Source organism: Bactrocera tryoni, chromosome 5 (assembly GCF_016617805.1).
Source record: "Bactrocera tryoni isolate S06 chromosome 5, CSIRO_BtryS06_freeze2, whole genome shotgun sequence".
Lineage (NCBI taxonomy): Eukaryota > Metazoa > Arthropoda > Insecta > Diptera > Tephritidae > Bactrocera > Bactrocera tryoni.
The window spans coordinates 19,385,718-19,409,502 of NC_052503.1; the positions used below are offsets into that span (position 1 = coordinate 19,385,718).

The following is a 23,785-nucleotide window of genomic DNA, read 5'->3' on the forward strand; positions in this document are numbered from 1 at the left end:
TAAAAGCGGCAACATTGAAATTTGAGTCAAGTAAACAGTGCTGCGATCTCTAAATTCCGATATCAGCATGTGGCCCAACACAGAATGTTTGCAATCTATTAATATTAATAACAATTTATTTAAAGTTTTTGTTATTAAATAAGTTCTCACGACTAAACATATTTACAAAAATAAGTTAACACTAAAAACCGTAAATGAATGCCAATATATATTTAATATGGCTTGCTGAAATGTGAAACATATAAATGAAACTAGAAGAAATCTTTAGCAAATAAATACTTTTTTCCTTCTTTAAAATATTATTTCTTACATAATTTTTAAACATTTAAATAAATAAACTTATTTAAATAAAAATCTTGAATTGATTTGATGAAAATAGCTTGCGCAAACCTTGTTTAAACAGATTTATTTTAATGTTGGAAACTCTGCACCATAAAAAGAAAATTAGGTGGCATTTAACAACTCTGAACACTTGAATTTTCTTTTGTTACATTCAATCGTTTAATTTAACTTCTTGTGCTTTCTAAATTTGATTTATTTGTCTGCGTTATTGTTTAATTTAACTATGTCTACAACTCAAAGTACCAAAAACTGCATCACTCTACGTGGCTCCGCACAAATTATTGTTGAATATTTAAGTAAGTGAAGTGTAAACGCTTGGGCAGCTGTGACCATGGCGCCAACTCAAAATCATTGTGCCAAAAACAATAAACTCTTTGGTAAACGGTATTGGTTTTCATTTCAGAATATGGTATTAATTCAATTTTATTTCAACGTGGTATTTATCCACCCGAAACTTTTGAGAATACACAGCAATATGGCATAACAATTCTAATGTCGAAAGATAAAAAGATTGAAGAGTTTTTGTCAAATGTCTTACAGCAAACGGAAGGTAATATTATTCTCACAAAATAAATCATACTGAGTACACATTATGACTGCTAAATTTCCTTGCAGATTGGCTTGCGAAAAATATGATAGAGAAAATTTCGATGGTGATCACAAATGCGCATACTAAAGAAGTTTTGGAGTGTTGGGACTTCAAAATGCAGGCCGAATTGGGTGATGGCGAGACGGGCGATGCTACAAAACTCACTTCGAGTAAAGAACTGAAACGTATACAAAATGAAATACGCGATGTTATGCGACAAATATCCGCCACTGTCAGCTATTTACCGTTGCTCGATTGTATTTGCACTTTTGATGTAATGCTGTATACATTGCAAAATTGTGAGATTCCTGAAAAGTGGGACGAGACCGGAGCAGTTTTTATACAAAATGCGCAAGCTGTTCAGCTGCGCTCCTTCTCGACTGGTTTACATAAAGTTGACACCGTAGTTAATTATAAAATGGCTTCCTAATGTAGTTTGACATCACTTTTGTTTTGCTGTTAAGTTTCTGCTGCACCAATTATTTTAATTATGTTAACTTACACAATTTTATATCTCCATTTTTGTAATTCGTATGTATTGTACTTTACTTTTAAGTCCTGATAACAAATAAAATTAAAAATAACAATTGTCAATATATCAAATTAAAATAAGGCTTGGTTCATTTTGTTTTTATTTATTCTAAATACTATGATAAATGAACAATGGAAAACATTGAAACAAATGTTAGTTTAAATTTGAAATATCTAGGTGAGCTGCTTTCCTCGGAAATTATACATAATATACTTAAATTAACAAATCAATAAATAAATTTATATTTATCAAATTAGTTATAATTTTGAATAGAAAAATTTTAAAATATTGCATATTTAAAAACTACGGAAAAATTTATATATCTAAATTTTGAACTTTGTACACAGAAATCGCGTAGATGTTAACGACCTTTAAGTACATCGTTGCTAATTTGTCGTTTGGAAAAACATATAGAACAATTTAAATAGCTATATATCCTTTATAATATATATCTTTTTGTATGTAGTGTAAAACTTAGATAATCTAAACATATGCTTCCATGTTAATCAGTACCAAAGTATTTTTGCCCAAAATGATTAGGTGCCACAGGATGCAACTCAGACGTGAGAATTTTAAGTTTCGGAAAAGCACCTACTACGGTTTTAGCAGCGACTGGGGTACAGAAAAGATTCGACAGTATAATGCAGCTTTCGGGAACGCCGTGCTCTTTAAGTACATTCACAGCCTGCGTATATGCAAATACATTACACAAATATATACATATGTATGTATGTATATAAAAACATAAAATATGTTTTAAATATTATTTCCTTTACTCACTTGCAGAACGGTATTACCAGTTGACATAATCGGATACATCAGCAGCACTTGTCGGCTAGCAATGTCGTCCGGAAACCGAGCATAAACGACACGTGCTTCATGCGTGTCCGCATCAGACTCAACTAATATTTTGCCAATACGTATAGAACGACAGCAATCACGTAGTCCTTGCTCCATTGCTTCGCCAGAGCGTATAATAGACACACCACAATTGCCAGCTTGGTATTTCAGTCCATCGTAAGTTGCACCTGTAGGCGTCTCCACGCGACAATCGGAATACGGCAGTTGATTAAGAGATTCTTCAATTACTAAACGTATGAGACGATCGGCGTAAAATTTAAAGTCACTGCGCGTAGTGTTTCTGCGGGGACAAAAATACTTGGTAAGTTTCAGAACACAAATATTTAGGCAAAACTTACTTGTCACGGATTATTGTTAAAAGCTCTGCCACTTGTGAATTGCAGTCCAATAATTTTAAATTTGGTCCATATTCTTCGAGAATTTCTGGTGCTTTTAGTGATGCTATCATTACCGCACTTGTGTTTGACACAGATGTTATGCTACCGCTATGGGTTTCTCCATTACTATCGCTACTCTCTAGATGATTTTCTGTGTTAATAATGGTTGAATCGGCCATTTTTTAAGTTACACAAGTTGCTTGTAATACTCTTTACTATATTAATAATTGTCCTTTGTTTATAAAATTATAACAACACTACAAATATTAAATTTCAACAAATTTCGTTTAAAACGATCTACCCTTTTTCGTCTATTAACTTAACTATTACCTAGTCAGCTGTTGTGTTGTGAAAGTGAACATGTGTTGACTTGAGTTATCGATAGTTTCGATAAAGTGCTCGAGGAAAGCGAATGTGTAATGAATAAACAGTATTGATAGGCAAATGATTTATTACGGCCTTCCGCAGATATATTTAGGTTCCACTAATTTAGTTCGTTTTTGTAAAAATCTGCCAAATCGGTTCAAACTTAAAAGGAAAAGTTATAACAAGGCTACATCGCTTTCCCTCAATCGGTTTTTATATCTCGCACATGATGTCCCAAAAACTGTTATCGACTTCCGCAGCTCCCATAATAGACCTTTGCAATCGAATTTTGCGTAGTTCTAAAAACAGCTGTGGTCACACAGCTGATGAAATTTATTTGCCACAAATGCCGGTCAATTTGTTTTAAAAATTTCTGAGTGTGCTGTGTACGTTTAGCAGGGAAAATGTCTCAACATAATAGAGATGGAGAAGTCACAAAAGCCAGCCTTTTAATGCTGAACGATGATTGCTTGCTGGAAATCTTCAAGCAACTAAATTTGGTGGAACAGGTGCGTTTGGCAACGGTTTGCCCACGTTTGCGTAGCGTATTTCAATATTACTGTCAAAGGCATTGCAAAATATTGCGAAAATACGATCTTAATGATATGAGTACGCGTGAGATAAGACGATTTTTTGAAATGGCTGGTAATTACTTAGAGGAACTTGTTAATCTACCCTATAATGATCAGGAACGTAATGAATATGTAACGCAAGTAAATAAAAATTGTCCAAATGTACGACGAATTTATTTTGGAATGACAAAAATAAAATCCAAATGTTTACGCAAATTACTTATGAATATGAAACACTTAAATAGTTTGCATTTGCAAAAGTGTTCGCTGGACGACAATGCAATGAAAAGTGTATCGGAATTGGCAACCTTAGAGATTTTGAGACTAGAGGGTGAAGAAGACATAACGGGTAAGTGGCAAAATATTTGTTGTCAATAATTAATCTCTAATCTTTATATTCTAAAGGACGCTATTTAAGTAAACTAAAATGCCTAAAAGAACTGACTTTTGTTGAATGTGGCATACAGGATGACTTCTTTGTGGAAATTTGCACATCGCTTAAGGACCTCAAAAAGCTAACACTACAATGGTGCGATGCGCTCACTGATGTGGCTATTTCAGCGCTGCCAGTCAATTGCGTAAATTTAGAAAAACTCAATATATCGTGTAATCAAAGCTTTGAATACTACGATATAGCACGATTGCCACAACTTGTTGATTTGGAATTGTCTGCCGAAATGTTTAGAACACAATCATTTAATTTATTACTCAACCGTTTGGCCGACCAAAAGGGTGAGCAATTGGAGTGTTTGCGTATTTTTTCGCCCAGACTCATTGTTGATGACGGTATGCGACCTTTGTCACAATTTAAGAATTTAAAAGTATTCGGTTGCGATTGCAGTAAATATATAGATGCTACATGTTTGCGATATATTTGTGCATTACAACACTTGGAAACAGTGAGTTTAAGGTACTGTCGCTCAGTTACTAATGAAGCGGTGTTGGTGTTGTTGGACGGCTGTCCAAAGCTAAAGTATATTAATGTGATGCATTGTGATCAGTTAACAGAAGAGTTGATCTATAAGACGATAGACTTGCTGCAAAGAAAGCAAGTTGACAAGCAACGTGCACGTGATAATTTGCCAGTGCTAATGATGGTTGCCGGCACGAGAATAAGGCATATAATTTTGGATGTAAGATTTTCCCACATAAATAATTTGTTAATAAGCATAAATAATTTACACTTCCTCTTTTATAGGATACCAAGTACTTAGAAGCATTGGAAGGTGGCCTATTAAAGTTGAGCTTCGCCAATCCCTTTCAATTCCCATATGAAAATTTATACTACACATATAACGTGCCAGCCATTCGTGAACTTAAACACTTTTATTGAAAGCCGAAATAAATAGTTCTTTTCGCGCATTGTTATTAGCAGTAGTTACAGAACATATATTAGAAAACTGAAAATATTTGTTCGTTAAACGCTTTTAAACACTGCCTACGTGCTTTGAGTGGTTATTTTGGTTATTTAGTTATCGCAGAATTGCAATGTTTTTTTTGTGTTTATTGTTTATTTACGTAATTGCTTAAATTACTCAATATTTTTGTACAACCTAACTGTGTATATATTTATTGCAAATAATAACGAAAATAATTTGTTTCGTATTACATTAAATCGGCTTTATGCTTCAACTGATGACTTTATATTTGTTTGGTGAATTTCAAAAACTAAAGTTTTCATATGAAGTAATTAAAAGTTGTTTAAAATTATTTTTAAACCAGCTGAAATATTTAAATTGTAAAACAAAACATAAGAAAATACAACAAAAAAATAATAATTTCGTTCTTTGATAAATGGTTAAAAGTGAATTGCAAATGAACAGAAAAACAAGTTTTAACATCTTAACTTTTTTTTTATAAAGAGTTGAGTATTTCGCTCAAAATCAATGGTTCGTTTAAATTTTTCAAATAATAATTTATTGCTGTGTAAATCAGTTATCATTTAATTGTGTATTAAATATATATTTACAAAGTTGTAGTTCTAAAAAGTGTTCTTGCCATAAATGCAGCTGGCGCTAACATGTGTTATATATAGTGTTAAGAAAATTGTTTCATAGATGATTATAAATATTAATAAACGCCACAACTGTAATGCATGCAAGAGATTTCAAAGCAGTAATTGTATTACTATAAACTACTACCACTACTAGGCTTGGAAACTTTATGAAAAATATTTTTGAATTTATTTAAATTGTTTACGAAAAATTTTAAAATATTACATTTAATTTAATTTCATTATTTCGTTTTTTATATCCTTTTATTTATTTTTTAATTTTTTTTGTTTTAATTATTGTTTTTTATTTATTTTTAATTTTTTTTTTAAATTTTTTTTTTAATTCAATTGTTTTTTGTCTTAATAAATTTTTGTTTTAATTTTTTTTTAATTTCTATTAATTATTATTATTGTATTTTTATAAATTCTTATTTTTTTATATTTCTTAAAGGGTTATGTCCACTTGCAAGTCAGAAAACAAGTTTTTATTTTATTATTGTAAGAAAATTTTTGTAATATATGTACATGCTTGCGATTAAAATATATTTTTTTAATTTTGTCAGTTCTTTTTTTGAAATTGTTATATTGTTTTTTTTTTATTTATTTTTCAATATTTTTAAAAATTAATTTATTGAAATTTTTATTTAATTCTCTTTTTTTATTTCTGAAATTTTTACAATTTTAAAATTTTGTATTTATAAAAATTATTTTCTATTTATATTTAAATTTTTTCATAACATATACATATACCTATTGTATATTATTTGCACATACGAGTAAATATATTTTAACTTTATTTAAATTTTTTTTTATATTTTGTTATTATTTTTGTTTTCAATTTCTTTATTATTAATTTTTTTATTGTTATTTATTTATTAATAATATTGGTTTTTAAAATATTTTATAATTTTTTATCATTATTAATATTATTATTTCATTTATTTTTACATTTTATTTTTAATGTTCCTTTTTTATATACATACATATGGATGTACATATGTACATACATATTATATATTATTTTAATTATAATTTAATTAACCATTTTTTTAAATTTGTTTTATTATTTTTTAATTTTTATTGTATTTGTAATTTTTTATTATGATATAATTTTTAATTTTTTTTGTAAATTTTTTTGATTCTATTTTTTACTACACTTCTTTCCTTATATTTTTATATTCGAAAATAAAAATATTTTCTATTTATATTTTTCTTAAGCCTATTATACATAAATTACATACGCAAACGAGTACGTACATACATACATACATATGTATGTACATATATTTTAATTTAATTTAAAATTATTTTAGTTATATTTTTTTTTGTAATTTCTTCATTATTGTTATTTCATTTATTATTAATATTTTTTTTAATTTTTTATTATAATTTTTTTTTTGATTTTTAATTTAAAATAATATATATTTTATTATATTTAATTTTTTTTTAATTATTATTTTTTAATAATTATACGTTTTTCTTTATTTTTTATTACTATTAAAAAATTGTATCAAAAAATGTTCACTTATTGTTTTAAGATTTGGAAAAAAATTGTTTTTTATTTAAATTTACGTTTCCGTTGTATACACATATGTACATATGTATGTATTTTATTGAATTTAAATTTTTGTTAAATTTTTATTTAATATTACTAATATCATTATTTTATTAAAAAATCTTTCTTATCTTTTTTAAAATTTTTGTATTTATTTATTTAAATTTCTTTTAAATAACTGTTTAATATTATTTATTGTATACACATACATATGTACATACATATATTTTGTTGAATTTAAATTTTATTTATATATTTTTTTATTTATTTCTTCATTTTTATTACAAATATTTTTTTTTATTTTTTATTACTATTTTTTATACGTTTTTTTGTTTTTTATATTCGAAAAAAATGTTTTTTATACATATGTATACACATACATATTATGCATATTTTTTCATATACGTATATTAAAATATATGTATATACATATTAACTAATGTCCTTTTGACGACTTTCGTCAAAAACAAATTGCCTTACCTGTTTACCGTTAGATGTTGACTAAAACACATTGATTTTCGTTTGATTATTTGATTTCTAGCGGCTTTATACCGTTTTACGCTACATTTTATTTGATTCGTGTTAAGGCCTTCCTTATTATAAAATGTTTACTGATAAGACATTCATTTCATATTTCTTAATTTTAGGTTTTACACAAACACATATGAATTAAAGTTAATTACATACATTTGCTTGTATATGTATATGTATGTTTTCGCGTTCGAAGTCAACGAATTTTTCGTTTTTTCTTTTTACTTTATATCGTGTGTTTAAATGCCAAGCAAAATCCTTAGGAGAGAACTATTGAATTAACAAAAACAAAAAAAAAGATCTTAATAGAAATTAAACCTTCAACTATGTATTGTGGTAAATAATAGCTGTGAAATGCAAAGCGACATCACAAAGTATTTAAAAATTATACAAAAAGCAAGAAAACAATTACATTTATTTCAAAATAATATTTATTATTTTTAACTATTTTGTATGAAATGCAACCCAACTGTTTGAGGAGTTCACTTTATTTATTGCCTGCTGTACATTTATTTTTATTATTTTTTTTTGTTTTTATTTTTACTTTTATTTTTGTTTCCTAATAAAACAAACGGTGAACTATATTTTTAAAAACTATTTAACAAATTAAAGTAAACAAATTGTACATATGTACTCTATGTATTGTAACTGTAAAAAAATATTGCTGCTCTACATTGTACATATGCCTGTATGTATGTATGTAAACCTTTGTGAGTACAACTATTTCCTTTAAGTTATAAGTAATCGTATTTAGAAGTGTTTTTTTGTTTACCGTTACTTTTTTTATAATTAACTATTGTATTGTATTTCGGGCGGCGTTGTAAGGATTTCAAATGAAATAAATAAAATTACATAATTACATTAGCATATACAACTGTATTTTATATATATTTATATATATTTTTTTTTTGAAAATTTACAGTATTTAAAACTTAAATTAGGTTTAAAAACGCAATTAATCATTAATATTTTTTTGTTTTGTGTTTTAAACTAAAACATTTTGGCACTGTAAAGAAAAGTAATTACATAAACTATAATGAAATTAGTTATTCAAAATTTTACATCTCCAAAACGGTAAATGTGTATGTGACGCGCTTTAAAGTGGCATTTGCAAGGGTTTGGTGGCTCTTTTGAGTGTGTGTAGACATGTTATAAGCGTTAAGAGGCAGCGGTGGCTCGCCAAAATTAAAAAAAAAAAAACAAATTCAGAAAGTAGTTTAGTTGAAGCACAACAATAATAACAGTGGAAAGAATATTATTATAAAAATTAAAAGGATTACATAAAATGCTTTTAAAGACTATCGCAACGAATAATTTCTGCCAAAAACAAAACAATAACACATCCTATGTATACATATAATTGATAAACTGTTTTGATTTGAAAAATTTTTAAAATTGAAATAAAAAATTATTTTTTTCTAGTGCACAAATGCATAAAAATTTCAAATTATAAGGAGTAGGCGGAAGTTTAATTTATCTGATACCAATAAATACGAAATATATAATTTTTTTCGATATCGAATATAAAAAAATCCGAAAAAGTGCCCAACTTCTTAGATATTAATTAGCAGCGAGTGAACTTTTTTCAAACTAAAACTTTTTATATGGTATTTTTTAAAATTTAGCTTTTCATATGAAATTTTGAATTTCCAGTTTTTCGATATCGTATAGAAAATAGATACTACATATTTGATTAGTAATCTCATTTAAAATTTTGAAATTGTAGGTTTTTTGTTATCGAATCGAAAAACAGATTTTCGAAAAATATTGCATGTATTCAATTAGAAATCGGATTTTAAATAATTTCGAAATTATAAATTTTTTGATATCGAATAGAAAAATAGATTTTCGAAAAATATTATATATGTACATACATGATTTTAAAAAGTTTTGAAATTATAAGTTTTTTTGATATCGAATGGAAAAAACAGATTTTCGAAAAATATTATATATGCACATATGCTAATCGGATTTATTAAATTATTTCGATATCAAATCGAAAAAAGATTTCTGAAAGACACTGCTTGTATTTAATTAGAAATGATTTAAAAAATTTCGAAATTATAAGTTATTTCGGTATCGAATCGAAAAAAATATTTCCGAAAAATATATTTTCGACTGGTAATCGGATTTTAAATGATTTCGAAATTTTAAACTTTTTCAATATCGAACAGGAAAAAATATTTCCGAAAATTTTACATATGTACATATGTATGTATGTATGTACACACATGTATACCAAAATATTGAAAATTTAAAAATTTTATAATTTTTTTAAATTTAATTGAAAAAATATATTAAAGAAAATTATTTCATTTCAGTCACTGAAGGACTAAAAATACGAAAATTTTTATTATTGTAGTAGCAATTGCTAACTAAAAAAAAATCTCGAATATCAGTAATTGGTTTGTTCGCTTACAACTTTCTGTGTTTCAATCTATTCTTCTTTATTTTCTTCACAACAGTATTTAATTATAGTAATTGGTATATCGTTTTGTTCGTTCAGCTACATACGACTACATTTGTGTATTTGTTTTTTATTGTTTATCTAACATATATGTACGTATGTATGTATGTATTTGGTTAGTGCTCAGTATTGTTATCCGTTACAAACAGTCTAAAGTTTACTATTCATCGACGTTGTAGGCGAGTACACATTTTCGAGGAATACTTGAGTGTATCGCTTGTAATAGACCATAATTGTTTAGAGAACAGCTTTTGATGATTTTTTTATCGTAATAATCTCATTATTCTATTCATTTCAAATATTTTTTTAAATATATTTTTTCATTTTTATTTTTGGTAAAGTGACAAATTCTGAAAGAGTGTCAAAACTAACTGGCAGAGCTTTTATCCGAATCCTTTTTTGTCAAAATAATATTGTATTTAAAAAATTATATTATGAAATATTTAAAAACTGGTCGAAAACTGGTCGAAAACCGTTCATAAACTAATCTAATATTATTTTAAGAACTTGTAAAAGGGCATTCTGGTAGTGATGTGCCTAAGTATCACCATATTTGTATTTACGTAAGATACTCGCAAGAGGTACGTGGTTTTCTGAATGCAATCATTGCCCCACACAGAATCCATAACGACCTGCAGAATAGAAGCTCCCACTCTTTGCGACTTCTCAGAGTATTTTCTTGCATTCAACTATGTTTAGTTCTCTCTCAAGGCTACCAAATTGATCGTGGCGATCCAAGAACCATCACCTCAACATACTGCCAGTACCTAATTATCTAAACTACCATATTTAGTGCCTCAGGGGCTTTGAACTTAACCTAAACAAAATATGGCTTTCCTGTGATTTAAAACGTTTAGAAAATGGTTCTTTGCTCAGATAACCTAAACTACCCAAATCGTTGAATATACATACATATGTGTAGATCTAGATCTTGACTTATTGAATTACACGTTTTTGTCCTTTATGGGATTTTTGCTAATGCTGATGAAGTTTCTAATTAACGATCTGCTTTACAAGAGCAAATCGCCGTATAAATATTCGGCTTAAAGTGCTTCGAGGCCGAAGCGTGATCATCTTGAATGGTCGAAAAATTCTTTGGGTCTGACTTATGCCGGACAATCCCAACAGTCATTATTTAATAAAGAACCACATTAAGAGGCTAAGCTTGGTTTGATTGTGTCGAAAAACACTCTAGGAATATATTTCTATATAACATTTTTACTAGGATACTTGGCTTGAGGGTATATTCTTGGACGGGCATAAACTTAGGTTCGTTTTGGTAACTTTGACACGACTGTCTTTGGAACGAGAAATTACCACTAAATATTTAATAAATTCAAACCAAATATTAATGTCTGACTTGAAAACTTATACATTTTTTTTGAGGTTAGGATTTTTAGAAGAAAACACATCTCTGCTAAAAATAGTTATTTGAGGTTAAGCAATTTTTTTTCAAGAAAAATTTGAAAAGTACCCCACAAATTAACTTAAAAAACGCCACTTTACCAAAGGTATTGGAAAAAATTACTGCGAGACTAAGAACAGTGTCTATTCTGGTTCCGTTTCGGCTTTCTAAAATGCGAGTAGTAAATATCTTTTCTCGGTTTCAATTCTTGTTTTTAGTATACAGTTATTAGTAGTATTTAGTTAGTTGAAGTTGTGCGCCATCCCACTGACCATGCGTGCCTTCTGTATTGCCCCCTAAAAAGCCACCGAGCCAAAAGTCACTGCTCCACCCTCAATTGATCTAAGCTCATTTCGACGCGTCAACACAAGCGTCTCATTTGTTGCATTTCATTTCTTAGCCTATCAATCAAGCCGCTACACCATGCCATAGTCGGTGCACACCGGCGTGGGTTGATTATTCTGTTGTTTCTCCTTGTTCGCCGCAGCGGCGGCCGCCATATTCAGCTCCACCAACGTATCGATGCTGTTGAGGCTGACACCCTGTAGGATTTTTTGCGCCGCCAATGAGGTAAAATTAAAGGACAAATCCGTTAGACTGGGAAAGTTGTAGAGGTCTTCATTGCCGGTCGCTGTGGCGCTGACCGGGCCGTTGGGGTCTTTCGACAAGCTGAAGCGCCGATCGAGCGCCTCCTTCTCGACGGACTTGTCACTCGCGTTGCTGCAGTTATTGTCCTTTAAAGCTAAATTCGGCTCGCTGCCAACGGCAATTATGTTCTTCTGCAATATATGCGCCAGATCGTCACTATTGATGGCTGGATTCGACTGCAGTATATTGCCGGTCTTTTGCAAATTACCCGAAGACTCGTAACGATTGAGATTCTTCAAATCACAATGCGAATTCATCAGTTTCGCGTGCGATGTGTCCTTCGTGTTCTTTTCGTAGAAGCGTAAATTACCAACCGAACCGGCGATTTCGAAATCTTGCTTGGCTGCTAGTGCTGCCATTGCGAGCGTCTTCTCGCCACTGGGTGAGTTCGGATTCGATTCATTTTTCAGCACATTGTTTTTGTAGACAATATTGCTGGAGCCGTGTTGCGGTAGTTGTAAGCAGAGCTTACGGCTGTTATTCATGGTGGCGTCGTTGTTGATATTCTTCGTGAATTTCGAGTTGTCGATCACCTCCGTGGAGCTGAGCGTATCCAAATTGTCCGGTGATGTTTCGCTGATAAACGAAATGGAGTCGCAAGTTTCGGAGTTCGCCTCGTTCTCGCTAATCGAATTGTCTTTGTAAATTTGTTGTATAACTGCTGATTGCTGCTGTTGTTGTTGCTGCTGCTGTTGTTGCATTGACTTTGTTTGGCTGTGCGTTTGCGCATGCGTCTGTGCGTAATTTCGTTTCTGTTGCTCCTTTTGTTGCTGCTGACTTCGCATTGGCGCAGTTTCCTGCTTCGAGAGCGTCTTCTTAATGATCTCGCCCTTCTCATTGGTCGTCGTCTCATTATTAATGATATAAACATTAGAATTCTCCATCAGTTTGCCATTCTCCAACGTTATAACGCTACGCGCTGGTGAGTTCTGCACATAAATCTTCGTGCTTGGTATACTACTTTGACTGCCATTTGAGGTGGTCACCTGCAGTGTTATCGAGTTGTTCGAATTCGAATTCGGTATGCCGTTGTAATAGGATTGTCCGCCGGTATTGCTGGTGGTGCGGCCCGACGTCGGCTTTTGTTGATTGGTGATTTCTTCGAGTATGCGCGATGGTGTCGAGGCGCGTTGCCGTTGCGTCTGTTCGGCGGCGCGTGCACGCATTGCCTGATGACGCGGTGTGCCGCGCGGCGAACCATTCAAAACGAGTATCGATCGGGCTGGACTTGGTTGCACCACCGCCGTATTGGTCGAACACTGCGAGTCAAGACTAGAATGACCACTGGTTTTGCTGAATGACACCTTACCGCTATCGATACTTGACGGTCCCGAGGTAAGCATGGACGAGGCTTTGCCCGACTCCAAACTAGACGGACCGCTTTGTACGCTGCGATAGCTCACCTTACCGCTATCCAAATTGCTGGCGTAACCGTTAATTATTATGTTATCTGACTGGCGTTTCGTCGCCGACGCTTTTAGGGTGCCGCTGGTACGCGATGGCGACTGTTCGAATATATGCTTGCCGATAACACTCTTTGAGGAAGATTTCTGTGCGTTCGCTGCGACGGCGGCGGCAACCGCGCTTGCTGTTGTTGTATGATTTGGCGCCGAGAGACGTGACAGCGTCGCGGTGGAGTGATTCGTTTTGGTCGCTGATGTCGCTGACGTCGGTGCAATGGTCATGTTCGTTGTACCGCTCGCTGTAGCCGGTATGGATTGTGTGGAACGTGGCAGTGAACTGCTGCAGTAGACTGGCGAACGTCGACGTATGGGCGAACAATCGCGCGACGATATAAGGAAGGTCGAATCGCTGGACATGTGTCGTCGATGTCGGCGTGGCAGTGTCAGTGAACGTTGACTCAACTCCGAACCATCGTAGAATGTGGAATTGGAGAGCGTATGCGCCACCGGCATGTCCTAAAGTGAGAGAAAAGTGAAAGAAGAAATATAAGTGTGCGGATCGGCATATAGTAGCTTGAGCTGGTAACTTACGTGATCGGCTGTTTGCGTGCCAACACTATGTAAATGCACCGCACGAGAATTAAACCACTCGGCAGGTGGGAACTGGGCTGAATATGTTTCGATTTGACGTTGTTTGGCGCGTCCACTACGTCGGAAGAGGCGCGATAGCAAAGATCCCTTTTCTAAAAAGTGGGAAAGAAGGAATTTTGAAAAAAATTTTAAATAATATATAAGAAACGTATCGACGTCCTCGATCTATGTAGGTCTCAAGTAGTGGGATTCATAACAGTAAATTTTCCGCAATAATTAATTCTTATCGAAGGCCTTAAGTTTTATCCGTGGTCTTCATATTACTAATATTTCTAGGTGTCATTATACGAAGACATTTATGTACCGTTGGAAAGGCAACCGATTCTACGTAACCATAACGGAGTCCAAGACTGTCTACTTGAAAACGTGCCTCAAAAATATATAGAGAATGGTTTCAGTATCAACTGGATTCTAAAAAATTTTAGACGGCCGGTTTCATTGTCAACTTAATGATATCCGTTCTTGCCACTTGATGATATATGGAGCTTTCTTATTAAATTACGTTTCATAGTTCCGGTGATTTCAGGTTAAAGTCCAGCACCAACCAATCTTAATCTTTTTTTTTTAAATCCTATAAATTCTTATCCAATGACTATTACAAAATCCTAACTTCGAAACACCTCATACTTGCAACCCAACTTACTTGGTGACGAAGAATCTGTGCTTTGGTACTCCGAGCTGCTACTGTCCGTGGCTAAAGTTTGTGCGTATGTCTTTGAGAGGCTTCGTGTTGACGCGCAACGCTGCAGTCGCTTTGAGGAGCCGAATAAACGCAGACTATGCCGCCTTTCCAGGCTGCGCGGTGTTGGGAATGAGGCGCTACGTCTTTTGGCGGCGCGCGGATAAAGTATTTTGTCATTTGGATTACCTGAAATGTAAATATTATTCGTTGACATTTCCTAAAATTGTTCAGACCATCCTGTTCACTTACCGCCGCAAATGACATCGGCCAAATTGGTTTGTATGCATTGATGCGTTAGATCGCCATCGCGTTCTGTGGAGATTTCACCGTACAATGAGTGAAGCGCCTCCGCATTGGTCATAAGCATTGTGCGCGCCTCCTGAGGTATTTCATCGGTTTCTTCAAAATCTTGATAACCATTGCGCATGGCACGCGGTCTCGAACGGCTGCGGCGACGTCTGATTGAGAGATTGGAGAAATGAAATGTAGTTATTTATTGAACTATTGGATATTACGGATGGTATTTGTAGTGCTAAGTAAAATTTTTACTAATTATGTGCCCGGGTTTTGAATTTGGACTTTTTTATTAATTTGTCGCACAAATTTTCGTTCGAAATTTGTAGTTATTTTTTACGATCTGGAAATCTTTTCTAAGTTGTTGAACTTGTCTAAAAACTACCTCCAATCATCGTAACCTTCTACATTCATCCTTATTTGGAGTTTTATAACTTTGTTTCTGAATAATATGCCAATATTCTTCACTTAAACTCGTAAAATGCTCCACCCAACTTTCGATTCAAGGAATTAATACTTTCAACTGAGAATAAAGTGCCCTAAATGATTTATCCTTGGTTCCAATGGCCACAAGCATTAATGTCTAAAAATTATCAGGGGTGGCTCTACATTATGAGCTGCGAATATACTGCCCTACATCGCTGAACGCGATAGCAAGGTCTCTGGTATTAGTGGGTTAGTTTAGAAACAGGTCTATTATTTGGAGGTTAGATCTCTCACTCAAATCTCGCCATCTCAAAATCTACAGTATTTTGCAAGATCTCGAACTGTTATTGTCTCCAACTAATTTTTCATTCAATATTTGCCATGGCCGTACAGGTTCTGAAACCGAGTAATCTATCGATGCGTTCAAATAATTATTTAACGAATGGGATTGTTGGAATCTCTTGATTTTAGTGTTGCTCTGTAATCTTCAACATTAAACTTATATGGTTTCAGAGCCCTGGGATCTAATGGCAATATACATATATTGTTGTCTATATTGATTATTTATTTTAAGAACTCCTTTTGGATTCTACCATCTGATTTGCAAGTGTTCTATCTTTGTTGAATTCAAATCTGTTTTGGCGGAGTGTGGGTAGGAAAAAAGCAGTTTCTCTCCGATTTTCTGGAAAAACACAGTTCTATCGCTTGAGGAGGGTTTAAACCGCTGGTGGCCTATTTGTCCAACATAGAAGTTGAGGAATCTTTCGAGTTTCCTTTCTGGACGGTATATTGTGTATGATGAGAAGGAATCATCACAAATATTTTATGGCCAGTTAACTCGTTGTATCAGGTTTTAACTTCAGATATGTCAAATCGTTCCTAAATGAAACTCCTAGTAAAGGTTCAACTTGGTGATATATTTCTCATTGACGGAGGTTGAGGAATTGTTCGATCTGCTTTTTTGGAAGATGGTGCGAAAGAATAATCTTAATATCTTCTGGCCTCTTGACTCGTTTTCTCAGGACTTAACCACAGATTATCATGCCGGATCGTATCTAATGAAAACTGAAACCATTTTCGGAAGTAAAAATAATCTTTTTATCGTCAGTAATATTCTTCTTCTATTCTCCTTGTATCTTTTTGTGTTTCCTGGAGACAACAAATTCAGCGCAGCGAACATGTTGTTTATAAAACCAGTCGATTAATCTACGCTATAATCTATTCTGATCCGCTCTTGGTAACTTATCTCAAATACTTACTCTGGTGTGAAGATGAAGTAACCCTTTGCGGTTTGATATATCTTCTGTTCCTGCATCAATTGTGCCAGCGTATCGTAGATAACTTCGGTGGCTGGCGGTGTCATATGCGGAAATCGTATGCTCAGTTTGATGCGCACATTCTCGATGGTGGCCGAGTGTCCCTCTGCGGTAAGGTCCATAATGACATCGCAGAGCGCCTCAGGCAGTGGGGTAAATTGTCCTTGCACGGTCGGTGTTACGATGCAGTCATCGATGTCACCTGAAAAGGAACCAATAAAGAAGATAAGAGGGGTGAGAGGCGCACTCATATATGGAAGTAGAGTAAAATAACGGCATGCAGAGTTTGCAAAGTCAAATGTATGTCACTTGCTTTGACAGTTGCAATGACAATTTTGGCTAATTGCATGAGCACTCTATTTAAAGCATATCAAGCCTTACGAACTTACCCACGTACACAAGCTAGACTTTTATGAGCGTCTAACCGAGAGTTGTGTTTGTGGGTATTTCCATTTAAAGGCACAATTAATTTCGAAATTATATGTTTCGAAAAAAATTATGCAACTGTAGTCGGCTTTTTGTTGCATTCAATCAAATTCGGTGGAAATCATTGTGAGCTTTCAATTAACGCTTTTGGTCGATTGAAGGCTGCTCCATAGTTGTCGTTGGATGCTCTACATTTGGTGTGATTACAGAAGTAATGCGCTTTAATTTTATTTAATTAAGTTTTTTTTGGGTTAGTATGTAATGCGGTAACTGAATTAGTGATTGATTTCTAGTGCGCAGGCGCACAAACTTTGGAATATAACGGCAGCTCTGCAGCCGAGTGACCTTGGGCTTAAATTATTAATTTTGTGCGTGATGAGTAAAATAAAGTTGAGATTTGCTGTTGTTGTAAAAAAAAAATGTAGCAGTGATGTTAGCTGTGGTTCAAATATATTTACGGGTTCACATCGCATACAGAAAGCCGGTTACCTGATGATTGGAAGAAATGGAAGTTGTTGAAGTTTTGTTTCTCTCGCGCATCTAAGCTTGAGACATTATCAAGGTTAACTCAAAAAAATTATATGACCTCTTTTTCAGCGACCTTGTTTTAGTTAGTATTCAGATTATATTACAGATCGGTCTTTGAACGCACCTCGAAAATGCTTTATAGCAGAATCCAGAGAAGAGGGATTTGCTGTCTCTGAAGTCAAACTTTAAACTGAGTTTAAAAAGGGCTGGCGCGAAAATGTTCCACTATAAACGTAGGTTTGTACTTTAGGACGCCACAGTGATTTGTAGTTGGCTAAAGGATTGAGCCACATAATATATTTTCATGTTAGTCCCGCGTTCCCTAGGTTAGGTTAGGTTGAGTTGTACGGTTGATCCTACGCTTGAAATCCTAAAAGTGGAGCATCAGATCCCCATATATCGACGAATCGTTTTGTTAAGGCGGTTACTATGAAACCCAGCGCTTTGTTGGCCGAAGATGTGTATACTGAGATATCTCAGTCTGGCAAAAGCCGGACATTAGAGGAGAAAATGACAAGGTGATTTCACCCCGCTTTCCTCCTTACGACTTTGATAATAAGTTTCGCCTCACTGTGTGTCTGAATCTATCGGACAGTGTCCAATCAGAACACCTACAATTGCGCCGAGAATAAGTTTGCTAAGAACAGTAGTTTGGACGGTCTCTTATGGTTCCCTTTGGGTCAGAAGGATCCCGCAGTTCCACAAGTTCTGGTTCTTGCCGACGTCATTAGAGCGGGCCGATTTTAATCTCTATAAAATCGCGTATGCGCGAAATTTTCAAGCCAGTGATTTTTTAAGCAATCTCTAAAAAATTTGAATGGTTGGTTGTATGGGAGCTGTGTGATATAGTAATCCGATCAGACCGATTTCGACAAATGACCAATAGAACTTGAAAATACACTTACGTATTAAATTTCATTCGGATATCTCAAAAAACTTACGAACAAATTTTTATAATTCCTAAAAAACTTTCACTTAAAAGAGGCTGTCTCGAAACTAGTTTTTTCCTCATAATCTCTTAGGAAAAGTTGTTCAAAATTACCCGTAGAACATTTCGCAAGACTTTTCCTTATTTTTGTCTCCCTGTAAATCGACCCGCTTTACTGTATATAGTCACAATTATTTCAAAAATCTGTTTACCAGAAAATATTTTGTTAAGCATGTTCACCATGTCATTCAATAAGCTACTCCACCGATTTACCCCATATTGTGGTATCCAGGTTAATGTAATAATAATAAACTCCTCAAATGATGTATACTTGAACTAGTTTCTTTAGCAGAGAGGCTTTTAAAATTCATTTTCTGAAGAGATAGGCATTGGTATGCTCACGAATACCCGAAAGGTTTCTGAGTTACGAATCGATCGAGGTAGAACGTTAAGCTGGTGAAACACTAAAAGGTTTCCTTTGAATTTTAACCAAATCTTTTTATACTTTTACTATTTCGATATGTAAATAGTTTTCAACTCTAGATATAGGAAAACTACGCGGAAATCTTTCGACAATATTTGGATAATCTATTACGGTATAGAATCAACGAACTTGGTAGTAAAAGGACAATAGTTCGGTCCAAGTTCTAAGGAGAGCAAAAAAGAAAGGAAAGGATATTTATTGAGTGCTAAGAGAGCTTTTGGGAAGGAAAGATGAGAAAGAGCATGAGAGAGAAACTACTGTGCCCAAAAAATAAGTTGACATTTGAATTTAAACTGCGCGCGTCGAAGGATTTGGGGAATTATTTTTTTTAGGCATTTATTTTATTTTTTTTTATGTCGAATTTCATGTCAAAATATTCATTAGTGTTTGAGATACGTGTCGTTTTGTGAGCTGCTAAAAGTGAGTTTTTTGTTTTTTGCGATGTCGAAATTTGTTGAGCAAAGAATTTGCTTTAAATTTTGTTTACGGAATCAATTTTCTGCTGCGGATACGTTGAGGATGGTGCAGAAAGCCTTTGGTGATGACGCTATGTCTAAAAAAAAATGTTTACAAATGGTATAGTGAGAAGACGAAGAGCGTTCAGGGCGACCATCAACCTCAACCGACGAAGCTCACGTTCAACAAATCAAAGATTTTGTGTTGAAAACCCGTCGATTAACAATTAGAGACTCTGCTGATGAAGTTGGCATATCGAAAGGCTCAGCCAATACCATTTTGAAGGATGTTTTGGGCCTCAAGCGCGTCAAATCTCGACTGGTACCGAAAACATTGAATTTTTTGGAATAAAGGCGTCGCGTTGAAGTGTGTGAAACGATGCTTTCCGTCTACCAGGGCGATGACTATAACTGGCGATGAGACTTGGATCTATGCTTACGACCCCGAAACAACCGATCAATCGAGCGAATATCGTGCCAAAAGAGAGCAGAGACCAAAAAAATCGCGCCAAAGTCGCTCAAAAATCAAGGTCATGTTGACTGTTTTCTTCGATTATCGTGGTGTTGTGCATTATGAATTCCTTCCAACCGTTCAAACAGTTAACAAGGAATATTATTTGAACGTTATGCGTCGTTTGCGTAACGCTATCCGCCAAAAAAGGCCGGAATTGTGGAAAGACAATTCTTGGTTTTTACACCACGATAATGCACCATCCCATACTGCCCTCGTAATTCGTGATCATTTCGCCAAAAACTCAACCCATATCGTTCCGCAACCACCGTATTCACCTGATCTGGCGCCGTGCGACTTCTGGCTGTTCACCAAGCTCAAAAGACCGCTCCGGGGATACCGTTTTTATACCATAGAGCGAAGACGGAACTGAAGGCCATCCCGGAAAGTAACTACAACCAGTGTTTCGAAGATTGGAAAATCCGTTGGCTTAAGTGCATTGCATCGGCAGGGGATTACTTTTAAGGGGATGAAATTGATTTGGAAGAATAAATAAAGAATTTTCAAAATAAATACAATGTCACCTTATTTTTTGGGCACAGTTAGATTCATTCAAATCTTGAAATTAAAGAAATAAAAGTGAAAACAGTAAAAATAAATGCCTTTGGTCTTTCTGAATTTTCCGGTTTTCCTTTGTGCTTGCATTTTACTCACTTTGTAATTCATGTTCGTGGCATTTTCTGCATATTTAAATACTTTTTCATTTTTCGGTAATAAAATCAACAAAACCAGATAACGGTAGCTGCAACAAAACGGTAAAATCACTTGACTTCCATAAAGTTTTAATAGTGAATTTAGCACTTGACTTCCGAAGTGCCCGTGCGCGCCCCGCTGCCTGTTGAAATTAATGAAAGGGAATGACCAGAGCGCAACGCTGAAGGTTTCAGTATTCATTCAGCTTCATGGCTGTGGCGCCTACAGATTTGCCACGCTTGGAATTCGCTGCTTGGCACCTGTCGATTGCCATTGACTCTAGTGATTGACTTCCGTTAGTAATGAGCCTATTATTAAACTTTTTCCTCGAGTACAGCGGCGCAGCATAATTGCAACTTTGTTGCACACTTCGGCATTGCACTTTGTTTGTTGCATAGAAATTTTTCCTATTAATATTATTTATGATACTCAAGTGCTGATTTACTGCTGCCAAGTGAAAATGGGTAAAACCTGCGTGGCTTGTTTGTATGTATTTTTATTATTTTTCAAAAGCGTAGGGACTATAGAAATATTAAAACATAAGAAATAAAAATAAATGATGATAATGAATGGTTTATTTTTGTCGCATTTTATATGACCCCATGCTGCCAACGCACAACTGCGGCATTAGCTTATATGTCTGTGCAAATGGCACCTAATTTGCGCTCTATCCCGCATCTGCAGTTGGGTGGCCGACAAAGGACCTCTACGGTCACAAGGAGCTCCACTAGGGAAGTCTGTCTCTGGAACACTCTACAGTGGGGCAGTCAAACAACACCACCGTGCGACATCCACGCCTGCGGGTTTTATATCTGCAACGACCACTATCTACAAGCCATGCTCTTACCCTCAGGATCATCCATAGGTACCGGCGACGAACCCGACTTCTACAATGAATCAGAAGGGTTACTAAAAACTGTGGACGATGTATATTTCAAGCCACGTAATCGGAAATAGTCGACAAGCTCTCAATTATATTATTTCGAGCTTTATATACACATATGTATATAAGACGAATGTACCAATATTGATTAAAATTGTTAATGATTTTAAAAGCGATTCATAAAATCCTTCTCTATGATCAAATCCTTCTTACATTCTCTTGCATTCTAGCGCTGGACCTTTTGACCTTCAGTGAGTTCGCAAGTGCTGGTCAATGAGCAGAATTTGTGCGACTGCGAGAACCGTCTGACCCAAAGCAACAATAACAGGTTCTTCGACCTATTTGCGTTTAGCAAAGTCAATATCGACGGGATTGTAAGTGTTCTGGCTGAAAACTGTCCAATAGATGCCACTAAATATTTTGACGGCGTTCTTTGCAAAACCTCTATGGAGGAAGGCGAATCGTCTTGTAACTTTTTTCTCAATTGCACGGCTCTTGCCAAACTGAGATTGAAATATCTTGGTAGAAATACTTTTGGAGAACAAAGCGAAGCGGATTTTAAATAGCTTAACAAATTTATAGCGACCTCAAAAGGTTACTCCTATCTATAAGGTGGTGTATTTGAAGAAGATTTGGGTAACACAAAGAACAAATATCTGTCCAAGTGGGATCTATAAACAAATCTATGGTCAGCCTGGTCCGAAGGAAAGACATTTTCTATTTCGCGAATTTTTCACTTTTCTTTTTTTTGTCGTAAGTATTTGCACTTCAGTAATACTTTTGTATACATAATATAACGTTAGTCATGGATTAGTAGCGGGTGGCATCATTTAGAAATGATGCGAGTAAAAGCTTTAGTTACGGTAATTAACTTAAGCCGATTTGCTCAAGTCACAATTGACCGAATGCTTTGATTTACTTAGACAAAAGCAATTAACGTTGAACAGAAAATGCTTCTGTCTTTTGTTGAAACTTGATATAGGTGCAAACATACATACGGTTATTCGGTGTTTATATGTAGATATTTCAGGACAAAAACGCATATTTTTGAGGCCGATGACTAGGTCGTGCAGAAAATCTGACTGGGTTGGTTCAGATTCCGTCGAAGCACAAAGGGAATAGTTTGGTTATAGATTCTAGATTTTATAAATCTCTCTGTCATTTTTGGAAATAACATAATACATATTAGAGAGAACGATAATGCATGTACTCCGATAATATATAAAACCATAGTATTTTTGGAAAGACTGCTGGGTTTCAAAACAAGCTTTAGTATATGAGAATTTAACATGACAATTGAAAGGCTCCGGCCTGACCCTTCAATGGCGCTATTAGAATTTAATCCATATGATTTTGAATTAGCTCTAACATTCAAAATTACCAAAAATCCATGAAATGGGTTTCGAATTGCTTCCACGTCCATCGTATTTTCCAGATCTGGCTCTCAGCGACTATTGCCTGTTTTGAGAATTCAAAATAATGTTCCTAGCGAGGTTTCGTTGAATGAAGAGGTGATAGCCGAAGCTGAGATCTTTTTCGAAGCAAAAGACAAAATCGTACGACAAAAATGGTATCGAAAAGTTGGTGGTTCGCTATGATTAGCGTATCACTCTTGAAGGGAACTATATTGACTAAAAAAAAAAAAAACCAATTTCGGTAAAAAAAAAATGTGTTTTACCATGGTAGGCCGGGAACTTTTCAATTTCCGAGAAATTCATAACTAATTTCATGCAGGGAATTTTTGCACGCTTCCGCCTGTGAGTTGCCGTCAGAGGAGGGCAAATATCAAATATTCGTTTGTCTGAGAGTACACATATGTATTTACTGTCGCGTGGCAAGCATTATTTTTCCTCGTCATCAAGACGAG

The 23,785-nt window shown here is 34.3% G+C and overlaps 4 protein-coding genes across 4 annotated transcripts in view; 2 read left to right on the forward strand and 2 right to left on the reverse strand.

The window, feature by feature from the left end:
* Window positions 1-507: 507 nt before the first annotated feature.
* Window positions 508-1,540, forward strand: LOC120778546 (mitotic spindle assembly checkpoint protein MAD2A). Its single transcript, XM_040110395.1, has 3 exons — window positions 508-638; window positions 746-892; window positions 958-1,540. The coding sequence occupies exons 1-3, from the start codon at window positions 566-568 to the stop codon at window positions 1,359-1,361; spliced, it is 624 nt and encodes a 207-aa protein (XP_039966329.1). The 5' UTR covers window positions 508-565; the 3' UTR covers window positions 1,362-1,540.
* Window positions 1,541-1,602: 62 nt separating this feature from the next.
* Window positions 1,603-2,880, reverse strand: LOC120778545 (uracil phosphoribosyltransferase homolog). The gene is made up of 3 exons (XM_040110394.1): window positions 2,663-2,880; window positions 2,244-2,604; window positions 1,603-2,148 (listed from the first exon to the last, which is right to left on the reverse strand). Exons 1-3 carry the CDS (start codon window positions 2,878-2,880, stop codon window positions 1,966-1,968), a joined length of 762 nt encoding a protein of 253 aa, XP_039966328.1. The 3' UTR covers window positions 1,603-1,965.
* A 461-nt stretch (window positions 2,881-3,341) lies between these two features.
* LOC120778943 (F-box/LRR-repeat protein 2-like) lies at window positions 3,342-5,100 on the forward strand. The gene is made up of 3 exons (XM_040111004.1): window positions 3,342-3,988; window positions 4,045-4,772; window positions 4,838-5,100. Exons 1-3 carry the CDS (start codon window positions 3,472-3,474, stop codon window positions 4,970-4,972), a joined length of 1,380 nt encoding a protein of 459 aa, XP_039966938.1. The 5' UTR covers window positions 3,342-3,471; the 3' UTR covers window positions 4,973-5,100.
* A 6,545-nt stretch (window positions 5,101-11,645) lies between these two features.
* The window catches only part of LOC120778179 (probable serine/threonine-protein kinase DDB_G0267686), a 129,914-nt gene continuing 117,774 nt past the window's right edge, over window positions 11,646-23,785 (reverse strand). Inside the window, exons 3-7 of the mRNA XM_040109916.1 lie at window positions 16,954-17,212; window positions 15,224-15,432; window positions 14,936-15,160; window positions 14,233-14,384; window positions 11,646-14,157 (exon numbers count right to left, since the gene is read on the reverse strand). Coding sequence (XP_039965850.1) covers window positions 12,007-14,157; window positions 14,233-14,384; window positions 14,936-15,160; window positions 15,224-15,432; window positions 16,954-17,212 — 2,996 coding nt within the window. The 3' untranslated portion in view covers window positions 11,646-12,006. The remainder of the gene's footprint in view (window positions 14,158-14,232; window positions 14,385-14,935; window positions 15,161-15,223; window positions 15,433-16,953; window positions 17,213-23,785) is intronic.